The sequence below is a fragment of the Stegodyphus dumicola genome, chromosome 4 (assembly GCF_044657685.1).
Source record: "Stegodyphus dumicola isolate Sdum_Otavi_A_Nest chromosome 4, ASM4465768v1".
NCBI classification, from domain to species: Eukaryota; Metazoa; Arthropoda; class Arachnida; order Araneae; family Eresidae; genus Stegodyphus; species Stegodyphus dumicola.
Window position 1 is genome coordinate 41,079,305 of NC_140771.1, and position 16,125 is coordinate 41,095,429.

Genomic DNA, 16,125 nt, shown 5'->3' on the forward strand with positions numbered 1-16,125 from the left:
TAAACAAATCACCAGAATCATAAAGTACTTCACAGACACAAGGCCAACAATGTATATATTCAAATAAGCTAACTGCAGTGGACACAAAACACCATCTAGTGATTTAAAAATATTCCAAAAGAGCACATATGTTTGAAAGTGCATATCTGATACACCCGTCTGGAAGATCAATGCATGTGGCAATGCACTAGTACATCACCTGGCTACTAGTGACATTTGGAACTGATGCATATATGATACACCCATCTCCAGAAGGTTTTCAGTTCAGCAGTATGCCGTCGTGAAGGGGTTAATAAATGAAGATGAGATAACAGAACATTCATCAAAGAATAAAGTGGCATTACAGGGGATAAATACATATCACTTCAAGAACAAGTGAATCTTCTCAAGTACTTGCTGAAAAATATTCAGAAAAAAAAAAAAAAAAAAAAAAAGAGTTAAAAGATAATACATTGATGACTACACAATCAAAAAGGGCTTGATAAAGCCATATGTTACAGATACCTGAACAAATATGAACTGAATGTGATAGGGAAACCATATTGAAAAATAATGAAGTGTTTTCAATCCTATTTGAATATTTTATTAGTACAAAAAAAATGTGAAAGTGTTTAAATTTTGTTTGATGAATAACTAAATTTTGAAAAAGGATTGCATATGAAACTTCAAACTGAATGCAATGTTATAAAAGTGCAAATGATCATTAATGTGATTGATTTCTTTGCAAAAGTGAGGAAATTAAAACAATGGAATATCTTCTGACGACATCATATGTTTTTAACAATCTTTATTGCACATCAATAAATAAATATAATTTAACAATATAATTGTAAAAAAGCTGCATAAATAAATATGATGTAAAATCAATGTACAAAAAAATCATTATATTTTAATAGGTCCTACTTTCCAATGCTGAAGACTGAAATAGATATGCATTGCTGACAACACATGAAAAACAGGTAGCTTATGAAGACAGTTGCTATTCAGCTCCAACTAACCTATAAATGTAATTAAAAAAAGGGAATGGATAATACTGCAGAATCTTAAAAAATACATATTTTTGAAAAAACTCAATTAAACAATTTTCATTAATTTTTACTCATAATTTATCAAATTAAAATATGCATGCTAATTTTCTAAGAATCGAGGCAACATTTCCCAGAGAAATACTATGGCATACCATGACCAAATGCAAATTAATGTACATACAAACAATAAAATATGTCCCAACTTTATAAATCATTATAAAAATTTTAAATATCACAGTAACTAAGTAAATGATATTGAGATCTTTATTCAATGAGAAACAAAAAGAACTAAAAATTAGTTTGTGTTTAATGAAAGCTTAGCAAAAACATAGGAGTTATTAAAAATGCACAGTGAATGGATCTTAAAAATATATAGAAATAAACAAGAATCGAATAGACTGTCACTCATGACTGAAATAATAGCTAAGAATTTTCACTGTGTCATTTTCATGCTAAGGAACAAACTCTATGGACACTTAATAACAGTGGAATAAATATTGATATACCACTATGATCCGTAAATAGACCAGAAAATCTTGGTGTAGATGAATACTAACACAATAATAATAATAATAATAATAACAATAATAATAATAAAATAGTGCAATAGTTTTCATTCAAGTTGGGCTGATGAACAAAAGTAAACCTGCACTTTTTTTGTCTGAAAAGCATGACTGAGGATATATATTAGATTTACAGCATTGTTCTAATATAAATATTCTGACACAAAATCAGGCTTTTTCTGAATGACATGCTGATTTTTTCTCCATACTTCAATTCCTCAAATTATGCCAAAGTGCCAAGTTCTGTGAAAATCATAACAGCAGTTTTTTTTTTTTTTTTAATTAGCACTCAAAATTTTAACCTTAGAATTTAATTGAATTTTGCATATATATAATGATATTTCTTTTAAAACTTAACTTGCTTTAGACTAGAAGAGAAACACGCTAATGTGACAATCAAAATCGTAAAAAACAACCTTATATTTAGCGTAGGTATAATGAAACACTCAATCGATTTCGAGGGCAGCTAAAGGTCCCTCCTCATCAGGAGAAAGAAATACATAGAAAGAAGAAAATAGGAGAAGGAGTCACAGAAACACGTAGTGCTTATCAGCACTGCACTAGTTATAACCACGTGCAGTGCTACGTGTTTCTGTGACTCCTTCTCCTATTTTCTTCTTTCTATGTATTTCTTTCTCCTGATGAGGAGGGACCTTTAGCTGCCCTCGAAATCGATTGAGTGTTTCATTATACCTACGCTAAATATAAGGTTGTTTTTTACGATTTTGATTAACTTGCTTTATTTCTTCTTTTATAATTTGAAATTTAAATTTCAGCCAATTACAATTCATATATTGTTTCTGGTTTATTTTTAAAATTTGTATTTTGAAATAACTTTTTATAAATTTTTCCCAAAAGATTTTGAATTATGACCTACAAAAATTTTACCATCATCTTAAAAAAGATATATTTCTAGGCACACTTGCAAAAAATTAAGTTTTATTCAAAATTTCTGAAAATATGCATGAATTTATAAATTGGCACATTCTGAAATTTGCCAAATTTGTTATAAACAATAATAAGACAAAATGTGGTTTACAAACTTTTGTTCTAATATTCAAAGAATCACAACAGTTATTTTTAACAGTAAATTTCCTCACTATTTTTTGAATTTATAGAGAATATTCATGAAAAGTTTTTTTTTTTTTTTTTTTTCCTTTTTTGGTAAGAGCAAAATTTTTACCTTCACCATTTTACTTAATTTTTTTAATATGACACAAAATTTATTTGCAGATTTGAAATTAGAGTTCTACATACGTATTTTCCCTGCTGGCCATTAAAATTGCAACACCATAAGGGAAAGCAAATACAAAAAAGATATTTATTGCACGTAAACAGTATGGCATGAAGACAAAATGATTAAATTTCTAAGCATTTTGGAGGTTTACAGGGGTGCAAAATTATTAGAAACAGCTGCCAGCTCTGGCAACTAAAACGACCCTTACCAATTAGGCATGGAATCAAATTGGGCTTGGATGACAGAAATGGGCAACTCATTCCATGCTGCTCTAAGTCTATGCCACACTTCACCAACCGTATTAGCTGCAGAGGGATGGCCGGCCAGTCTCTCAGCAACCCATGACCACATGCTTTCAGTGGGTGACTGATCTGGAGGCTGTGCAGGCCAGGGCAGCAACTGAATACCCTGTGTATCGAGGAAAGTCAGAACACGACGTGCAACATGTGGTTTTGCATTATCTTGTTAGAACATGGCGTTTGGGGGCCTCGGAAATAGGGCACAACCACTGGACGTAAGATGCCAGAAATGTACCCATTTGCGTCCAAATTACTGTCGATCCGAACTAGAGATGTGTGTGCCATGCATCAAATGACTACCCAAACCATCACATCAGGTGCAGTGTCCCTATGCTGATACTGAATGCAAGCAGGTGATGTGCGGTCTCCTCGGACTCTCCAGACACGTATACAGCCATCAGAATACTGCACATAGAACCACTACTCATTTGAAAAGGCGAATTGTGCTACTTCTGTACCTATCTTTGTCATTTGGCACACCAGAGTCGCCTCCTCTCTCTCTATGTTGCATTGTCAAAGAAAGCTGAAGTAATGGTTGACCTATTGATAGTCCACACTACTGCAAACATCAACGCAACTTACAAGCTGATACTGTTACATGCTGAAAACATGCCCATTTCCTGACTAATGGTCCATGATATGATCATACGGTTTTGCATGGCTGACTTCACAATATGTCTGTCCTCTCTGGCATTAGTCATGGGTGGGCATTCAGATCCTGCATGCCATTCAGTATGACCATCAGCAATCCATTGATTCCATATTCGCATGACAGTAGTTGGTTGTCAACCAGTGCGATCAGCGATATCACAGAACCCTAATCTACGCTTTTGATAGCCAACGATCCTGCCTCTATCGAATTTCAAAACTTTCTAGTAAGCATTTTCTCTTCTTATTCGAGGCATAACATGACATTCTGAGCAAACTCCAACCTTACAAAGCACTTTCCAAATGTGAAATCCACTACACAACTTTTCTGTTATGCAGTGCTTCAGGTGTCGTTTCCCTCTCCTGCAACATCTAAATGTGCTGAAATAATAATAATTTGCATATCCCAAATTCTTCTTCCTTTCATGTGATTTTGACATTTGTCAGATCATTCCTCCCCGATGTTGCAATTCTAATGGCCAGTAGTGTAATACCTCTGAAGACTTCAAACAATATGCCAAAACTACTGTAAATAGCATGCTGTCTTCTACAAAACAACAACAAAAAAAAAAAAAAAAAAAAGTTTAATAGCAGCAAAACTTACTAGACTGGAAAATTATTATTATTATTTTTTTTTTTACCGAGGGTCACAAGTGTGACAAAAGTAATTCTGATGATGCTTTAAAAGAACAAAAATATTCTGTGCTATTAACTGCATAATATTTTTAGAACACTATTTTTTATTTTTGAAAGGGCTGGTAAAATTATCTTTAAAGTTCTTTTTTTAAGCACAATTTATTTTCATATAATCATAAAATTTATAAAAATAAAATCACACTGTGATACAAATCCTACGGTGATCGAATTAATCAGTGAAATTACTGAAGTTCAAAGGTTATGTTGAAATCATTAGCAGCTATTCTGAATTCAATAGCCAATGAGGGCACAATATTTATTCGATAAATCTAAGAAGATACTTTTTAAAATATAAAAATTAAACTTATGTTTTATCCTGAAATGCATTTTCCTATGTAGTGTACTATGGTGCACATGCTGACTAACAGGCTTAGTAGTTTGGTCTCCCATATTAATATGATGCAAGAAAAATCAGTGCTGTGAAATTTGAAAATATATTAATATAGAATGTTACCATGTTAATCATAGAAGAAATAAAAACTATTATTTTCATAAACTCCCAGCAGAACAATTCTAGATTATTTGCAATCTTGCTGAAAAAAGAACAGAAAAAAAGCTAAGGTAAGATGATTCTCCAAAAGAAAGTTCATTTGTATCACGTGAAATAAGTTCAAGCTTTCTCCTCTCACAGCATATGTAAATTTAGAAAGATTTACATGGATAGTGCCTGTGTAGTCTAACTTTTTGATTGCATCTTCCTGTAAATAAATAAGTTGAATAATCTAAAAAATAAACACATATCACCCTTTTGTCAATACCTCACAAAATAAAAGGTTGCAAGAAAACATTTTATTTCCTATCAAAACAAATTATGAATGGATAATTGTCATTTCTGGAAAGCTGTGATGAAGAAAATGAACAAGAGTTTTAAACTGCATTGTCTGGATTCGACTGAAAACTTTGATGAGTGCTTTTCGGAAGATTTAAATAGTGAATTCTACATGTACATTTTATTCAGTGAAACATTTAGTTTGTAAGATTGCAATGACTGAAAGAAAAGTAAAAAACTGTGCAAATATCCTATCAACAAATCCCAGTTCCCCAAAAACATCTCTTCCTGAACACAAATAATCCTGCTATCAAATTTATGAGGCTTTCCAAAAAGCATGAACTTACATATGAGAAATTTTCATCAGAATTTCAGCTGGACAACCAGCTATCAGAAACCTACATCATCAACACATTCACAATCTCTTCTCTGAAAAATTCTATAAATTTATAATCTTTCTACATATCAAAATCAGGGAAAAACATTTATTTAATTAAGATGTATTTAATTTACTTTCCCCACCTAAACAGAATTCTTGAAACACAACTGAGCTTTTCAACAGAGGTTTTTATATACAAAATTCAATTAACTATTCTATAGACATTTTAATATTAAAAATTTAATAAACTTTCTTATTGATACTCTCCCCATTACCTTCTTTTTAATACCAATTCTCAAGAACAGACGTTAGAGAAATAACAATAGGACTCTTTAAATAGTCTTGTCCCATTCAAAATATTTTGAAGTATTTTAATACAGATATGTCTTTTCAATAATTTAAAACTGGTTAAACAATTTGATAGAGAGATATATGATTAGATAAATAGATACACGTTTTAAAAATATGCCATTCAGAAAACTTTATTAAACATTGATATACCGGAAAAAATGCTACTAGAATTCCAACTACAATTTTTTGCTTATTTCTCATAAATAGGATTTTTTCATATTTTAAATTTAAAACTTTAATATTTATACAGCTGATAAATCCACTCACAGTAGGCAAGATTTAAGTGAGTTGTTAACACTCTTTGAATAATTTTAATTATGTGTCATCGTATTATTTCTCAGCAGTTCATCTAATGCACACATTCTTAAAATTAGGAAAAAGAAAATCTCAAAGGTTTCAGATTTTAAATTAAGTCCAAAGAAGCTTTTTTTTTTTTTAATTTTGTGTTTTCTCTTTATTTATTATCATGTTCTTCACACATAAACCACAAAATTCAGTTCAAGAGCAATATCGGAAAATAATTTTAAATTGAATATATCTTTAGAATTTCCGATACACGCTGGAGCATGTATCGGAAATTCATGCGCTGGAGATAAAAAAAAAAAAAAAATTCTGTAAAACGTTGCCATTGCTTGAAGTCCTTGAGTTTGTTAATCAGAAATTCGTTAAAGTTTTACAAAATATGAAATTGATATTAAAACAAATTCAAAATTTCAAATTTGGACTTCCAGATGCCCATATTCACAGTAGGATTACATCATTTAAAATTTCATGGCTCTAGATACTGTTATTTTATCACAATGCCAGAAACATACATACATTTATGCAGATTCTCCATTATTTAATTTCTTCAAATATAATATAATACAAAGTGATAATATTTAGTGGAAATAGTTTGAAAAGCGATACAGCCTTTTAAAGATTTTAATGCAAAATACCAAAACGAAAACAATAGTCTCTCAGGGACAAAGCCTCTTTGGACTAAAAATATTACATCTAACAAAAAATTAGTATAAAAAAGTTTATGAATATTGTATAATACAAAATTTTCCTGCTCACCTGTTCTTGTAACGAGACTTTGGACGGCAAGATGTGTTTTCAACAGACACTGTAGAAGGCAAGTCTTCTAAGACATCAGGTGACAGGCTTTCATCACTCAGTAGACTTTCATAAGCTCCTGAAAAAAAAAAAAAAAAAATTAAATGTTATTTACTGTAACTGATTTCTTTATCAAGAGATATCAATATTTACTAGAAGAGAAATGCTCCAATTATTTTAGTTTAACCATACCATACAGAAAAATGTGTTGTTTTGCAATGTTGAATGTTCTGAAGAATAAATAGATCTATAGTTTTAACAGAAGAAACTGTTGAATTATTTTTTATAAGTTGCTGTAATTTCTGTTTAAACTATACATAAAATCCTATATACAGGAAATGATTATTTCCTATTTTTGACAATTAGGAAGAATAATAAAAACTTAAAGGATTACTATTTTAAATATACATCTTTCCAAATATACTCCACCTCCATTTAACTTTTCTTTAAAATGCTAAAAGCTGTTTTTTTTTTAAGAGGTGTTTCATTTTCAATACTATAACAGCATTTTTTTGTCAATAATTTAGAACAACTGAAATATAATGCCAGTCTATTTTTAAAATTGCAGATAAATCAATGTTATTTAGCATAATTTGATTTGTGCAAATTAATACTAATTTGTTTTCTTATGAATTAAGCTCTGATAGCATGACACTTTTATTTTATTGTTAAACTGCAAGCAAAAGAATAATAAACAGTTACTGAAAATACATTAATTGCACTTACGAAAAGAAAAAAAAACATGCCTCTAACTAAATTTCCTAGGAAAAGTGAAGAAAAGCAAACAAGATTACAAGCACATAAAAATTTTAGATTTTTTCCCCCATCAAATTCAACATTATAACTAAATATATTATAATTGTATGCTGCTTATAATTAAGAACCACTAAGAAATATTTTGGTTATTATAATATATTAAGGTCATAATCCATGAAAATGCAAACAAAAGAATATTCAATAACACATTTTTATTTTTACTTACTATTTTATAGCTTCGTTATTTTCAACACATTTCATAAGCTTTTCTTATAGATCAAATAATTTTCAGAATAATTTTTTAAATTGCTTCTCTTATCAAAACACTCTACAATGAGCATGATTAAGTACTGCACAATGTGGAAAAAAGGGTAATAAACATTTTCTTTTTATATTTCACATATGCTTTGCTGCTTATAACAGCTCATTATATTTTACAATGAATGGTGACTACATACATTTTAACTGAAATATTATTCTCATACTAAGAAATAAAAGAAATTCGTTAGATTCAATCTTATGCAGTATTTTCTGCACTGATATTCTACACCTTTGTCACATATATGCAATATAAAAAATAAGGAAAAGTTTGTGAAATATTGCTATATAGTACAATCAGGATCTTCTCAATAGTTGGAAAATTATGATTTGGGAAAATCCTTATTTGAATACACACAATGTTACAAAACAAAATTCACATATATTTCCATTTCCACAGGCAGAATATCTAATTATACTTGCTAACAAGCTAAAAGAATGTACAACATTTTAGCAGAGAGCAGAAGCAGATCCAGACTATGCTACTAGACAATTTGATTTTAAGTACAGTACAGCAAAACTACCAGGATCCCAAATACTAAAAATTTCAATTATTAGGTCTTTTTTCCTCTTTCTAACACACAGAAAATTGAGACTGTTATTAATTTAATCATATATTTTTACCTTTTCTTTGATTTGAAAATTCATACTGTTGCAGAATGGTAAATCAAAGATGGGGGGAACAGCAAAATACTGAATGAATATTTTTATTTACTTTTAATTCTTTCAAACCTTGAAAATTTCATATGTAATGTGTAGATCTTATGATTTTCCTGATGATATTCTTTAATCAATTTATATTTACAGCAATTAAATACACTTCAACTGATTCTTCTCAAAATACCCTAACTGAAATTATAATTAAATCAATTACTAAATTATAACTAGAAATGTAAAGTTTAGAAGCTGGTGAATTTTGGTTGAAATTATGCACTGAGTATAACAATAATCTGAACCACTACTGTAAAATGAATATAAGACTTCATATGCATGTTATTTAATCCAATAATGTAAAAAATGGAAATAACTAGAACTGCATATTAAGCAATTTCAATTTGTTTTGTTTGCTAAAACAAATTGATTGATTCTGATGACTGCATAATTCTATAAGATAAATGGGAAGATTAAATTGCCTTGATAGCTGTTAGTGATAAATTAGAAAGTCAAAAGTTAAATACATAAAACCCTATAAATGGTTGTTCTTTAAAAATTATATTTAGAACTCCACACATTTGGTCATTGCATATTATCGAGCTGATTAAAATTTATACAAAATAAAAGCATGCTGATTTCACAATTACATTATTTTGTGCTTTGGAGGAACACATATGTAGAATAAGAAAATGATAGACACTGTCAAATGATCTTATTTCAAACCTTTCACTACAGCCAAGTTTAGATCTCAATATATGTGACAGGCACTAAATGTTCAGCCATGACCTATACAACTTTTATGATTACAGAGGTTTTAGTACTTTCTGATTCTTTGCCCAACCCTTACAAAAAGTTGGAAATTGCTGGCAACCAATTTTTCACCACCTAAGACATGAGACAACAGTTATTTTCAAAAGTGGTGCCACACTAAAGGTTTTATGAAACAGCAACCAATTAACAAATTAAAAACATAAGAAACATCCATTAGAAAACTCACACTCCCCCTCCTACTTTTCTTCCCATGTACATAGCAACCTGCTTTGCCTTAAAAAAATATCAGACTTGCAGAAAATCCCAGAACAACTTAGCACTGGTTTTTGCCAAGAGCAGAGTTAGATGGGTAGAAAGTGAGTCTTCTTGCCAAATTCACGCGAGCTTGCAATCAGTTGCTGTCCGCCTTTAAGGCCAAAGATTTTAGGCCTCTTGAAAGCTAAAGATATAATGTAGTTTTCCATAATAATTCACAGTACAACACAGTCATTCTCCCCATGTAAAAAAAGATGTGCTTTCACTTAAAAACACATCACAGAATCAGACATTTTCCCATGCACATAACAATCAGTTTTCACTTAAAAAAAAAATAAAAATAAAAATAAAACAAAAAAAAAACTGCAGATATTCAGCATTATCATGCAAATTTTGATCCACAAAATTCGATTGTTTGCGACTCACATATTTATCACATACAAATTTTTGAATTCTCTACTACTGTTATGCAAAATACTACATTTCTGAAGAAAATCAATGCTTTATTTTTCATCAGCCAGCAAATTCCATTACAATTCATTACAAGGGGGGGGGAATGCCCTCTTTGTAACAAAAACAGACACTAATAACTGCTGCTAATTTAATGCACATACATCAGGGTTATTACATAAATACATTTCACCAACATCACGAGTTGCTCATTTTAATGACATAGCGTGTTGCCTGATAAATTCTTTTTAGGTTTGAGTGGATAATCAGAAAGTACTGAAGTGATATGTAAAAACTGTAAGATAATTAAAACATGCATAATGTGTTAATTATTAGAAGCTTAAAATTAACTTGATGATACTAATTCAGAAGTCAAACAACAAAAATCAGCATTATATTTTCAAATTTTCACAGGACTAGTTTTGATGGTTTTAGCGAACCACCATCGTCAGCTGCAAAAGTGCAGATGTTTTTGTTGTTTGACTTCTGAATTAGTATTTGTTCGGCATGTTATTGTGTCTTAATTAGCTTGATGATATTGTTTGAGAGTCTGAAGGCACCATCACTATTAAATGAAAATACTTGAGTGACTATACAGTGATCCTTACATAAAACGAAAGAACTTTCCAAAGGTAATGAAAAGCTAAACAATTTAAATAATCAAGATTCACAAAATTTCTTAGAATATTAACATAATATACACATAACTTTGCATTTACTCAAAAAGGATGATGACCTTTTGGATGCCATTAATGAAATTTCAACTTTCTCAAGAATGCAATTATTGCATTACAGAATATCATATTCTCTAGTAAATCAGAAATAGGAGACATTACAAATTTATGTTGCACAGTATACTGTTTAATTTAAAGCTTCTTACCACTTCCATAAAGTAAATCAGAAGGATTAAGGAAATCTTGAATTCTAGGAGTATAGGAATCTTCTCCAAAAAAGTCTGCATCATCCATTTGCTGAGATTCAATCATTTCAAGCCACTGGCAGTTATGCCAACGGAATTTTTCAACCTGAATTTTTTTTGCCCATTCTTCATTATATTCCTTAAAAGTAAACAAAATATTTAATAAACACAGAAGAAAACAAGCAATTCTCTTCAAGTTCATAGTAAAGCATAAAAAACTTACAGAAATAATTTCTAAACTCCTATCACAAAGTTTTCTGATTTCTGTATTTTTGTCGTGCATCAAATCTAAAAGGTACCCAGGTATTTCTGACAAAAAGTCAAGGAATTTTACTTCTTCAATATCTTTAAAATTTCACTATGCATGTATCTCTGCTGCATTTATATTTGTCATTAATGCCTACACAGCTAGGTAAAATATATGATAAATAGCCAATATAATTACTTTTTCTAATAATTTTCCTGCATATTTAATTAATTAGACATGGAATTTAAAATTACAATAACATAAAATCTGCATTTTATCAAACATGGTAAAAAAAATCACAAATCTATGTATATTCTAATTTTAATCAAAGATATATTAAATCTTAGTCAAAGACATAATTCATCTATTTGAACTAATTTAAATGAAAGACCTAATTGGTTTATTTAATAAGCATAAAAGGTCCTTTAAGTTGCAATTTCATGTTTATATTTAAATTTTCATATTTTAACTTGAAATAATTTAAACCTTTCCAATTAATTAATTATATGGAAAATTTACTCAAAAAACCAGAATTAACAGACAATTTCCAAAGATGCATTTTTTGCATTTCTTGGTATATAATCCCAAGCTATTAGAAAAATTTTAAAAATATGTTTTTGAAAATATTAACAAGATTTTCATCATGTGGTGTTTCTAACTTTGTATAAGAGCAGAATACAAAAAAGAAGCTGAATAATGTGAAATACATACATTATAGCTTCTGAGTTAAAAACTGAAAAACACTACAATCAAATTTCCCATGCTTAATTTTTATGTATTACATTTTAGTATTAGTTAAAATGCAACATTATGCTACAATCTCTAGAAGAAGAGGAAGCAAAATTTATGAAAAGGATACGAGTTTCTTTTATTATGACATCTCTAGTTGTTCGATGATATATCAGCTGGTAAAATAAATACACAATATGCAAAACTATTTCATCATCTTCTTGTTTTGCTACGTTATTAAAAAATAAAAATAATGTATTATATTTGCATTAAACTAAATTATATAAATGCATGCGAAATTATAAATTTCATTCATTAATATTAATTTACCACTTACTCATAACATTTAACAATGAAGCATCTATTGGATTATACAAAATTAGTCACTTTGTAAGGATCTCAAGTTTTACTAATGTTTATTTTATTTTAAAACTGTACTGTTTGTTCTCTTATTTTCCACTTCCGGCCAGAATAAACGCAGGAATATGTTTACACAAATTGTACTTGCTAACGCTTAAGTATTTAAGTTGTGGTTTTTGCCAAGAGCAGAGTTAGATGGGTAGAGAGTGAGCCTTCTTGCCAAATTCACGCGAGTTAGCAATTAGTTGCTGTCCACCTTTAAGGCCAGAGATTTTAGGCCTCTTGAAAGCTAAAGATGTACTGTAGTTTTCCGCAGTTTGTGTACTACAACGTAATAATTTAAAAGACCAGTCTTAGTGTTAGTTATTTGTGTAAAGTTTTTAAAGTTACCTCTTATTTTTAGTTAGTTAGTTAGTTTGCATATTTTTACATTCAGACCACAAGTGGTTGGTCTTTGTATCCCGAAGAATGGGAGCGGAGGTAATATCATGGAAAATAAAGGGTAATTAAAACGTTCTCATCTTGTCGGTCGTCTCTTCTATACTCATAGGACATAGTTTATAGTCAAACTCACTGTCTTGTCAGGATGTTCGCCAAGCAGATTAGAAGAAATACAAGTCCTGATAACTTAAAAATTGCAAATAAAAGGAACAAAGCACAAAGAACAAAAGCAGAAAATAATTGTACATACCATTTAGATGTTCTATGACATGTTTAATAATTCCTGATTCAAGTAATGTTGAAGCACAAACCTCTTCAGCAGCAAATGTCCCAGCTAGTATTATTACTTCCAAAATCATATCATCTTCACAATTTTCTGGAATGGAGAAATAATAATAATAAAAAAAAAAATAATAGTGTTTAAATATACCAATAAATGTTACTTTTACAACTAACATAAGATCCATTTTAAAAGGGAAGATACTTAAAATACTATTTTTTTTTTTACCTTGCGACAGTTTTTTCTTCATGAATCCCAGCAAATCATATTGGAATAACAACATTTCATAATCTAATTCAGGTATAGTCAGATTTCCCATCACTCCTAGGCACTCAAGTATGAAATCATCATTCTTCCCAGTACTCCTATGTATAGCTTCACAAAAAATATCAGCAAATTCCTAGAAAATTTATTCAGTATACTACTTGATACAGCACAGTTATTTAATACATACTTATTTATAGCTTTATTATTAATTAATAATTATAGATGCCAAACTTTGAATAAGGTCATCTACACTAGTGTGAATAACTTAACAAATTCAGTTTTCAACATACAACCATGACACTGAAAATGGACTTTTTGCAATCAGTACAATGAAAAGCATCTCAGTAGAAAAGCAATACATATGCAAACATTAGCACTATGATGTCAGAATACATTAGTGCACACAAAACATGAGGAGTCGGTGCCTGCAGTGCAAGGCAGCTTAAAAAATAAGAAAGAAAGGAAGGTGCATTTCCAGGTGAGTGAGTGCACCACTATGATGGCTTCCGACCACGGACATGAACCAAACGGAATTATATACCATCACGGCGGGGAAGACTCCAGAGTAATAAGGTTGAATATTATATACTAATAACTGTTTTTACATATTGATAACTGCAAGGCACTAAGCGTTATTCTGGTTATCTGCTTTAAGTTCTGAACATTTGAAACATTATAATATTATCCACGGTTGTTTCTGCTTAGGCAGTGTCTTGAGATTTTTTCTATTTTATCAAGGGCTATTCTGTTTTTGAGTGTGTTATTCGTCCACATTGTTCAGGCACAGTCCACTGGTTTCTTCAAGTGCCAGGTTCTTGTATGTACTCAATGGAAGTAATAATGGTCCGTATCGCCTTCCTCTCCGCATTCGCAGAAAGGAGTATCCCTAAGTCTGAATCTGTTCAGGTATACTGGGAATGGTCCATGACCTGTCAAGAACTGTGTTAGGCTAGCACAGTGGGTCTTTATTTCCATGTTAACTTTTGGCAGTAAGCGAAATGTCCTTCGTCCTACCACTGCCTCTGTCCATCTACTTTGCCAATTTTGTAGCAGACTTGCAAAAGTTGTTCGCTTAATATGCGACCAAGGAAGTTTAGTTGGTCTTTCTAATATATCCGTGCAGTTTGCTGCCTGCTTGGCCAGTAGGTCAGTGGCTTCATTGCCTTGAATCCCTGTGTGAGCGGGAACCCATTTTAAAGTGGGTCTTTGCGAAATAGGCATTGTCAGAAGCTGTTTATGAATTCTGTATACCAAAGGACTCCGGCTGTTTTGACTTGCGATAGCCGCCAGACTTAATGCCGAATCACTGAGCATGGAGAATTTCTCCTGTTAACATGTGTTCGCATATCTAATAGCAGCACTGATAGCTAGAAGCTCTGCTTGGTATACCGAGTTGTTCAAGCCTAATTTCCTTTTCCACTCGAATGTTACGACTCCATTTTCTAGTCTACAGAAGGCGCTGCCCGTGCCGTTCTCAGTTTTGGAGCCATCTGTGAAAAGGTTATTAGTGTACCTCTGAATTGGTTGGTCGTTTATACTGATACTGTCAGAGAGATTAAAAGCAGCTGGATGAAAAGTTTTGCAGTTGTTTTGATCCTCGTAGTCCGAGTGGTGATAACTATGACCCCAGAGTGCTGAAGTTTGACCCAGCCTGGTAACCCTTACGATAGCTGCCTCCCTTTCTACTATCAAATCTAGGGGAGGAATTCCTGCTAGTTGTTGTAGGGCTAGTGTTGACGTGGTATGGTATGCCCTGCATACTTGAAGTAGCTGCTGTCTCTGAATAGAGAGCAGGGATCTTTTCATATGAGAGGTAAGTTCGCCACCCCAGATTGCTGCTCCGTAAGTCATTACTCTTTCTCTAATGTTTCTATGCCAAATTTTTAGTAGCTTAGATGAGATACCCCATTTATGTGAAGTCATGCGTCTCATGTTGTTGCTTAGGATGCTAATTCGAGTCTTAAGATTCCTGACATGAGGCATCCAAGAAAGTCTGTTGTCGAGTAATAGCCCGAGATATTTCAATTGGGAAAAACATTTTACCGGTATCCCATGGAGTTTAATGCTTGGGTTGCATCTTAGCTGCCTGCTGCGTCCTATGAGTAAAGCTTTAGTTTTCTCTGCCGAAATCTGAAGCTTATGTGCTCTGGCCCATTGGGAGAACAGATCAAGACAGTATTGAGATCTCATTTCGAGGTTACTCCTTCCTGCCACAACTAGCATAAAATCGTCCGCATAGGCTATGATTCGAGCGTATTCTACGCTCTCAAACTGACGAAATGCCGAGTTTGCCACTATATTCCACAGTGTTGGTCCTAGGCATGACCCCTGTGGGCACCCTCTAAAGACATTTTTTACATAAATGCCACTGTCTGATGTTACTTGTACACTTCGATCTTGAAGGTACGAGCGAAGGATGGTAATAATGGCTGTTGGGCAGGCCATGTTGTGCAGCAAATTTATTACGTCTGGCCACCAAAGGGAGTCAAAGGCTTCCTTGATGTCAATGGCTATTGCCAGTGAGTGCAAATTGTTATCCTTGTTCTCTTTGATAGTGGCCATTAAGTCTTTTATGGCATGTTCAGTTGAGTTGCCCAATCCATATTGGTT

General features: G+C 31.6%; 1 protein-coding gene across 2 annotated transcripts in view; it reads right to left on the reverse strand.

The window, feature by feature from the left end:
- Positions 1–770: 770 nt before the first annotated feature.
- The window catches only part of Kap3 (kinesin associated protein 3), a 60,673-nt gene continuing 45,318 nt past the window's right edge, over positions 771–16,125 (reverse strand). For both annotated transcript variants that reach the window (XM_035357365.2, XM_035357366.2), the window contains exons 13-19: positions 13,477–13,648; positions 13,219–13,344; positions 12,298–12,396; positions 11,415–11,500; positions 11,153–11,330; positions 7,030–7,147; positions 771–998 (exon numbers count right to left, since the gene is read on the reverse strand). In XM_035357365.2, the coding sequence (XP_035213256.1) occupies positions 980–998; positions 7,030–7,147; positions 11,153–11,330; positions 11,415–11,500; positions 12,298–12,396; positions 13,219–13,344; positions 13,477–13,648 (798 nt within the window). In that variant the 3' untranslated portion in view covers positions 771–979. The remainder of the gene's footprint in view (positions 999–7,029; positions 7,148–11,152; positions 11,331–11,414; positions 11,501–12,297; positions 12,397–13,218; positions 13,345–13,476; positions 13,649–16,125) is intronic.